Below are 9,476 nucleotides of genomic sequence, written 5' to 3' on the forward strand. Positions count from 1 at the left end.
TTTTAATTTCCCTGGTGAGACTTTCTGCTGCCTGGTCCAGGTCGTCCTCTGTAGTACCTTCAAGTTCTACGCGCCCTCGGTGAAGTACCTCGGAATCGTCGTCAGCGATTAAGGAGTGAGGGCGGGCCCAGATAGGGTCAAAGCCCTGGAATTACGTACGATCTCTTCTAGGCCTGGTCAACTACTATGGAAAGTTCTTTCATCGGTTCTACAAACTCAAATCACCGTTGGAAGACCTGCTCTGCAACGAAGTACCGTTTAAGTAGAGGCAGAAACACGAGGATTCTTTCGTGGCCATAAAAAGTATTCTAGTCCGCCCAGCACGATGCCCACCAGAAGCTCTTTCACTTGAACTTGCAAGCACAGATAAATGCTTTTTTTAAATTTTGTATTGATCTTAAAAAGTATATCCTTCTAATTTTGCTCCTTAAGGTTGTGATCATCTTCCTTCGCAGGTCAATAATATTCGTGGGTACAGATTTATAAATGTGCTTTTTAATAGTTCCCTATTAATAACAATCTAAAGGAGAAAGATCTGGTTATCGCGCCGGCCGACGTGTGTACGCATTGTTGGAAACGACTCGGCTGGAAAATATTTCAGACAAATAATTAGCCACTATTCAAGTATTCAGCCCTGTGCTATATCACTCACGTTAAATTTAACCTGCATTTAACTGGTGTGTTGTATCAATAAAGCCTTTATATTATAACAGGTGCACGCTATCGACGAACGTTATATTAAGAAATAGCGCTTCAGAATAATAGAATCAAATCATATGCCGCTATCGAACTTAACGTGCGACCCTCGAAGTTAAGCTCGGGGAATAAATAAAACAATTGTGTTTAAGCAGAGCGTCTTTGGTCAGAGTGTCTTTTGGTGGTCTTATAAGGTTAGCTTTATTAGAACAATTGGTAAATGGTCCTGAAAATAAACTTTATTTGCCTCCACAAACTCTACTAAATTTTCAAATTGTTTGCGGGTTGTTTTTTTTGCCTCTTCTGTGCATGCTCCGGTGAAAGCGTTTGAGAAGATAGGTCAAGAACAGTAACGAACGAAAGTGAATGCAAATCATAAACAAAGACAAGTATGGTAGTAGGTGGGCCAAATAGTCAAAACGTGAACATGTGGTGCATATGTTTTAGAAGCTTCAATGGTTTGATGTGAGAGAGTCTCCCTTTAACTAATAGACTATTCGTATAAGGGCATCTCACTTTATGCATCCAATTTTTTTTTTCCTTTTTAACGTTTGATGGATAACTGGGTTGGAAACACGTACGTTAACTCGGAGATAGAGAACACCTCGGTTGTGTTGCTGCGATATCGAAAATGTTATCCTGAACTGTTAAGTTGCCATAACGTGTGGCCGTTAAAAGAAGCATTTATGATACAGCACAGGGCCGATTAAGTGGTTCAGCACTATCTTGCTGGAACCAAAGGTTTTCCAAGCGGCGAAGGGGATCCAAAGGTTTTCCAAGCGGCGAATGTTGTTACCGATGTAATCCGGAAACTTGGTTCTTAAAAAGTGCAAATACAACTATTGATCATAATTTAAAGTTTACTTACAATCTGTAAATTATAACTTGGTTACAAGTTCAGTCTCAAAGTCGTTCTAATGCTCTATTGTGATGTTGCGATGTTGCCACACGCAAAGCAAGATCTTTCTAATTATCGTAAATGCCATGCAAAATATGCAACTTATACAAACACCATACCGTGAAAGCAGCACTTGAATTTTCAACATTCATTATTTCACTTGTATATGCTTACAAAAGTACGCTTTTGGAAAATTACAAACGTCAAAACGTGACACATGATGATTTAAAATGTCATTGACATCATGGCTTGCCGGAACGACTGATTCCCTTGTTGAGGCTACGAGGGCGTTGCTGATTTCACTGATGACTTTTTCGACTGCTTGGTCCAGGTCGTCCTCTATTGTTCGCTGAGGGATCGTACTGACGCTTTCCGATATACGCAGGAAAGTTTGCAATTTAGTGACCCTCTGAATCGCAGTGATGCTATTGACTTAGTTTGGACCAATTTATATGAGTATCGGCAAATGGTTCGATGATAGTTCCTGAAGAACTTCGGGGCTGGAAAGTCTTCCTGTGTTCTTGTACAGAAATATGTCCAGGATGTCGCCTTTCTCATGATGTGTGATGTGTGTTGGTTCTAGACGTGCGGAATCTCAAGTTTTTTCTCTTCTTCGAGTCGGTATTTGTGGTACTAGTACTTGTATGTGTCCAGTACCCGGATCATGGCCCTATAATTTTCACCTGTAGGAGGGTGCGTTCTTACTCCTTCCTTGGTAGTCACTACACAGCCATAGTTAATTTTCTTTGCCATGAGTTATTTGGTGATCTCGCCATATTTTTGTTTGTTTTTTAGGACAATCGGTGGGATTTTTGCCCTCCTTTCCGGTTGCTGCTAGGCGGCAGCAGTCGCCGGCTTTTTCTGGGCGGTCTGTGCTGTCGACTGCTGGCAAAATATTTGCCTTAGGGGCCTTGTAGTCCATTGGAGGACAGGGACCTCCTCTTTAGTCGGCGATTTAGGCTTTTAAACCCTTCGCCGTCGGACGAGTCGCTCACCGGACTTTTGCCCTACCTGGAGGCAGTTGGGAGTGATTCCGCATCAGCGGGCCCCTCAACTGCCTCGCTATCGCTGGATGAGTGTGAACTCTCCTCCATTTTCTCCTCCGTAGCGACATCTGGTGCGTCGGGACGGCTGGCAGCCATGTACACCTCTCCGCGCTTGTGGCACGGTCTTCCTAGTAAGCAGGTTTATCATTGGAGGCTCTGAACTCCTCCAAATTGGCATGCAACTTGACTTGCATAACCTGCATAACCTATAAACAGCAAGGGCGTCAGTAAATTTTCACAGTTGTCATTACTGTGCTAGCACAAATAATAGCAATTTAGCACAGACAAAAATCACTAAAATCACTTGGGCACGTAAAACGCAAAAGCACTTTGTCTCACGACACTGTGTTTACGATCAGGATGCTGTGTATTCAGTGCAGTCAGAGACTCCCCTAAGTAAAGAATTAAGTTATTCTTCAAACCATTTAACTGTATAAGTGCAAATTAAACGTATAAATATGATGTCAAACGTATAAAAAAAATTTTTTAGACAACTGATCTCTGGAGATGATATTCTGAAAGCTATAGAAGACGTTCCAACCTACTATCAAGCTCCAATGCGGAATATAACAATAGTAAAATGCGGCGAATACAAAACGAAACTTCAAGCGGAGATGTCAGGTGCCTTATTTACCGTTGACGAAATCGAACAATGGAAGGAAACGCAATGTCAAGTAATTAATTGTTATAGAAAATCCATGTACACGGACTGCCGAATGTCGATTTATGTAGTCGACAAATATATAAAAATAATTTGGCAAACCTATAGATTGCATTCGCACGAAACGGGATAAATCAAGAAGAGAGACAGAAAGGTCCGTCACTAAGTCTCTCTTACGGATAAATTTTTCAAACTTTCTATAATAATGCCCATATACAGTGTGAGTTTTTTTCGATGACTAGTACAGTGATCTTCGGAACTAGAGCAGTTACGAAGAAGGCCAAATGGACAAAGAGTTGTAGTTGTAAATGCTCTACTCGAAACCAATGTTATCTCTCTAAAATTTGACAGCCGTCAAGAGATATTTGAGAAAAACTGATTTATGGTAAATTTTTAAATTGCTCCTAGTTCCGTTAATATTAATTTGACAAGAAAACATTAAATAAACATTAAATAGAATACTTGTAGGAAATTGAGTTCCAAACAAAATGACCGAAGAAATTTCTCCAAAATAACTGCCATTTTTGACATATGACACAATTTTTTTTTTTTTTAAATGGCAACCATAGTTGATTATTGCTTTACTGAAGAGAAAATTTTATTACGATTTCCGTGATGTATCACGTTAGGTTTTTTTAGAAAATAAAGTGTCTGCAAACAATTCATACTTTTTCAATTTTGTTGGTGGAAGTTAGTCATGGAAAATAGTATAAGACTACAGCAGGTATACAGCATTGTTTCCAGAGTAACAAATAATAGCAGTATGCTTCAGTATTTATTTTGACAAGTACGTTAAAGTTGGCAATAACTTTATTTTAATTAAGACGGCTGCTCATTTAAATTGTTTATTATGAAAATAAAATCATACCAATAATAATTAAAATTTAACTCTAGAAACTTTAATTTTTAATGTAAAACATTTTTAAAAAGTCCACCATTATTATCAATGCAAATAGTGCAACGCTCTAAAACTGAATAAGTTGCTTTTCTTCCGGACCGACTATCAATATTTTCAAATTCTCCAACAACAGCTTCTTTAAGTGTATTTAAATTGGAATATTTGTTTTTATAAACTGTGCTTTGACGGCTGCCCACAAAAGGAAATCTAAGGTGAAAAGGTGAAAGGTGAAAGATTCGGTGATTGGGCTGGCCATAAAATAGGGCCGTTTCGTCCAATTCAAGCCCCAGGATACGTCCAGGTGATTCTGCATTTGGAAAAAATTATGCGGAGGAGCGTTGAAGATGTTGAAACCATTGCACATTACGCCATTTTTCCAAATCTAAGTCGTCCAACATAAACTTCAGGTTATTCCCATGGAATTGAAGATACCGACTCTCATTTAAGGTGTCTTCAAAAATAAAAGATCTAAGAATTTTTGAACCTACCGTTTTACTCCAAATGTTAAACCCCAATTTAATTCGTGGTCTTCTTTGCTCCACGTGGTGGGGATTTGTTTGATTTGAAAGATGTTCATTGTGTTGATTAGACATATCACAATTTTTAAATCGAGTTTCATGGGTCCACAATATTTTATAGAGGAATTGCATGTCTTGTTGGCATTTGTTTCAGAACCATGTACAAAAATACACACGCAGCTCCTCATCCCCTGGATGTAAAGTTTGAGACACGTAAATACAAAGTTCACAATCTATACGGATTGAATTTGTGTTTCTCACTGGCATACTCATCTGACATACAATGACCAGGACATTAAGCTCCACAGCTTCATTTATTACTTTATCTTAATTTCTTGGCTGCGTAAAACGTTACGTTCATAAGTGCCGAAATTGTCGAACATATAATCTTTCGAATGTTTTCAAGGACGGTCGACGACGGTCAAAATACCTCTCAAAACTGCAATCCGAGGTTCGTCTAACATTTTTATCACATCTAATGTAGGCTTCAATCATGTCGCCCTTTTCTTAATTGGAATAATTCATTTTTACAATAAAACTAACTTAATATTCTAAGTTGAATTTAAACGTCAAAAATTGAAAAATGTTGTTATTATTCGTTGCTATGGAAACAATACTATATCTTATACTGTTTCCCATGACTTAGATCAACTAAATTGAAAAACTAGAAATTGGTCACAGACACTTTATTTTCGAAAAAATCCTAACGATGTGATACATCACAGAAATCGTAATGAAATGTTCTATTCGGTAAAGCAATAATCAAGTATGGTTGCCATTTAAAAAAACTGAAATTTGTGCCATATGTCAAAAATGACAGTTATTTTGGAGAAATGTCTTATGCCATTTTGTTTGGAATTCAATTTTCAACAAATTTTCTGTTTAATGTTTTCCTGTCAAATTAATATCAACGCAACAAGGAGTAATTTAAAAATTTACTATACTAAATAAATTTTTCCGAAATCTCTCCTGACAGCTCAGCTGTCAAATTTTAGAAAACTAAAATTGGTTTCGAGTAGAGCATTCAAAATTACAATATTCTTTCTCAATTTAACTTTTTTCGTAACTGCTATAGTTTCGAAGATCCCTGTACTGGTCATTGAAAAAACTCACCCTTTAGATTAATGAGAAAAATTCACGGAATTTTATGTTTCGAGTACTCGCCGCCATTAAACTAGGTCGAGCCCATTAAAGATAAGATATAGATGTAGATTAGACAATACGGTCGAGAGATCTTGATAATGGTGATGTAAAAATCAGTAACACTTTTTCGGATTATTCCAGGTGTCCGGTTACTTAAAATAATTAATTTTTCGAACTCTAAGTCAAGAAACAGAGTAAAATTTCTCTTCTACTCATTGAATCGTTCGAAAGATATCTGTTGGAATTAATCTAGCAGCAATTCAATACTCAAGCGGTGTTGAAGTAATTTAAATGTTTATATATGCATAAGAAATAATTCAAATTACTTGCCTAGAGTTAATTATCAGTTTCATAAAGCCGATAACTAGTCGCTTGTGCCAAAAAAGTCTGCAAGTTTTGCAGTTCGAAATACCGTTAAATCATCGAATACTTTATTTAAGTTCGCGAGAACTTAATTTCCATTAAAGTATTAATTACTTTTTACTTCTATCTATCTAAGCGGATAATAGTTTCTTGAGTTAGTCGAGAATAGACTGTAGTTCGAAGTGGAAGCGTGCGATATACCTAAATATTTTAATATTGTTATTTGTGAGTTATTCGAGAAAAAAAAACAGAACAGCAGGAGAACCGCAGGCACACTGTAAGCTCTCCGAAACTTCCAAGACGACGGAAAACCCGCCGCCAATTGTCATTCCTTGAAAATGCAGCAATCACACAATGCTGATTGATGCCTTGAAAACCATAACCAGTGAACGTTTCACGCTGAAATACACGAACGCTTCACCAATCGTATACGGCAGCCTCATCTTGGTCTGGGCGGCGGCTGAACGGTCCTTCGAAGCGGATAACAGCCAGTACCACACCTACGCCCCGTCGTTGGCAAAAACACACGCGTTCGTCCTGAGGGGGCTAGACGGGACTGTCGAACCGGCTGCTATCAAAGAGGATCTGGAAAGCAAAGGGCTAGAGGTGAGGCGTGTCTTCAAAATGAAGACACTGTTCAGGCCGCTATACCTCGTCGTCACTGACGACTAAAGCTAAACGTCGAGGCAAGGGTGGTGTGCAGTGTCAGTGTTTCGTGGGAAATCCGCCAGAATCGGAGAACCCTGACGCAGCGTCGTCGGTGCCAGGTATGGAGCTATGCCTCCGGAAACTGCCGACGAGACGGAGAGGCAGCGTTTCGTCCCTGCTCCTCTTCCAGGCCAATCCGGGGGCAAACCAGCAGAGCCCCCGGCCCCATCCACCCTCAACCCGTAAACAGCAGGACAGTAGCGCCAAATTACGCCAACAGGAGAAGGCTGCCCCCACCACCGCCTTCACTAGAGGTATTTCCGCCGCTGGACCAGCACGAGTACGCCGTAGCCACGATGGGCAGTATCCAGTGGGAATTCGCCGTGCTGGCGACGAAGATCAACTTGCAGGAGGTGGTAAAAGCGGTTCGTTTTGATAGCGCTGCATTGAGGGGATGTGTGTGGAAGACAGGCAAATTCCTAGTCTCAACGCATTTCTTCAATGAAGATATTAACAGTTTCGGTTTTTAAATATTGAGATTATCAACTGTGCCCTATGAGGATTGGGGAATCGAACTCATGTGGACGTCAAAGTCGTCTCGGCGAGTTCGTGCAGTTTTTCGAGTCTGAGAATGTCGATGTGACGTTAATCGTGGAAACATGGTTGCGCCATACGGATACGGCTCGAGCGTGCCGATAGGGCCGGTCTAAAGGGTAGAGTGGCCATAGCGGACCAAACAACGATCCTATACACGATGCTGCCATTCATGCAGGCAGTCAGTAACAGCTAATGTAGGCGTAGAGCGTTATGATCCTGTTTTGATCTACTGTGGGTACTCTACTTTTATTCGCTTGCAGGCCACCGAGGTTGATCCCGCCTCTTATAGGCCAATTTCTCGAATTCGATGTACAGCGCCTTCAGCTCATCATTAAATTGCATTTAGTATAGCCTGTCCCGTTATCTCTGTAGAAAATATGTTAATAGAGAATAAATGTTTTTAATTCATGACAAGTTATGACAAAATAATGTGATTCGATTTAACAATTGTTTCCCTCCTATAATATTATGAAAGCGAGGATGTTAAAATATTTTATCAGGTTGTAACAATGATAGAATATTCTACGGGGTTCCCAGCCTTCTTATGTCAAACAATTAGCACCCTGAGGAAGGCGATAACGAATCGCCGAAAGCTAGGTGGCTAAAATTTTTTTTCTTCCCTGAATCCTTGAAAAAAAACTGAAACTTAAAAAATTTGACGCTTATGTGGGACTCAGAATTCACATCGTGCATGATGGTTGGACCACCCTTTATAATGATAAGCTATATTTTATTAGATTATTAATTCGTTAATTAGACGTAAAAATAACTTAATGTTTTAAAAACTTATCATATTAGTAAGAAGGGTTACTAAACTTTTTTGAGTAGGATTAAATTGACCTCACCGCCAACACCAACTCTTTGTCCAAAAACCAGCAATCGACAGGGTTGAAACCTCCATGGCTTCAACTAATCAACAACAACCATTTTCACCAACTTCAAAGGCAGCCGAATTTTGTTTTAGGACATAAAAACTTAGTTTTTAAAAAACGTTTATTTTTACAAACCAAAAATAGATTTTTCAACAGCAAACTAACTACCTTAACTGCTAACTTAGAACTAATTTCCACATGTCGAATGCGCAGCAGCTTATACAGGATGTCCCAAAAGTAATGGCACAAAACAAAATGGCGGATTCCTAGGGTGAAAATATAATGATTTAACACAACTTACCTTAGTCCCAAACTTGACGGTTGCCGACATACAGGGCGTCAAACTTCCATTTTAATTTCAGGTTTTCGATATTTTACTTTGCACGGAGCTGCATATTTTAACGAAATTTGGTATACAGATGTTTTTAAGCATCAGAAATCCAAATCTTCCCACAGATTGTCATCAACTCGTAGAAAAAGCCACTTGAGGCGATATCTGGGGACAAATGGTTTTAACTTTTTGGTCACCCGGTATTCTGACTTCTAAACTAGTTGGAGCTAATCGCCTATTAATGTGGCACAAAACAGGTGTTCTTAGTCGATGTCTCAACAAGCCTCTGTTTCCGAGATATTTGCGATTAAACCGCAAAATGCAGTATTGACAAAAAATAAACCACAATAGGTATCTAAGTAAAAAAAATATTTACTAAACATCATTATTCAACAATAGGATCTTTTTATCTTAATCACTAACATTAAAACATACATTTTCGACAGAAATAGCTAAAAATGTCCCCCGTTAACGTCAATACATTTTGAAATGCGTTTATTGAGGGATCGACTAATTTTAAAAAACGCATTTTTATTTCGAAATGATTCGGCGCCATTTATAATTTTATTTATCAACTCATCTCGGGTGTCTACCGTTTGATCATACACTAATGATTTTAAATAACCCCAAACACAAAAATCTAATAGGTTAAAGTCAGGACTTCGCACCGGCCAAGCCCAAGAACTTCCACGACCAATCCACCGATTTCTGCTGTTGGTTTATGGAAAAAAATATGCCTTGGCATATTAACTAATTGAAATCAACACTTAAGTATGTAGTGGCACTAGTGTCACTATGACAGACA

At 38.9% G+C, this 9,476-nt stretch overlaps 1 protein-coding gene across 1 annotated transcript in view; it reads left to right on the forward strand.

The window, feature by feature from the left end:
* LOC109544719 (probable inactive peptidyl-prolyl cis-trans isomerase-like 6) overlaps positions 1-9,476 on the forward strand; it is an 18,956-nt gene that overhangs the window by 7,925 nt on the left and 1,555 nt on the right. The window contains exon 5 of the mRNA XM_019915030.2: positions 3,131-3,314. Coding sequence (XP_019770589.1) covers positions 3,131-3,314 — 184 coding nt within the window. The remainder of the gene's footprint in view (positions 1-3,130; positions 3,315-9,476) is intronic.

The sequence above is a fragment of the Dendroctonus ponderosae genome, unplaced genomic scaffold (assembly GCF_020466585.1).
Source record: "Dendroctonus ponderosae isolate FM_Combo_2020 unplaced genomic scaffold, Dpon_F_20191213v2 Dpon_F_20191213_2, whole genome shotgun sequence".
In the NCBI taxonomy this organism is placed as follows: Eukaryota; Metazoa; Arthropoda; class Insecta; order Coleoptera; family Curculionidae; genus Dendroctonus; species Dendroctonus ponderosae.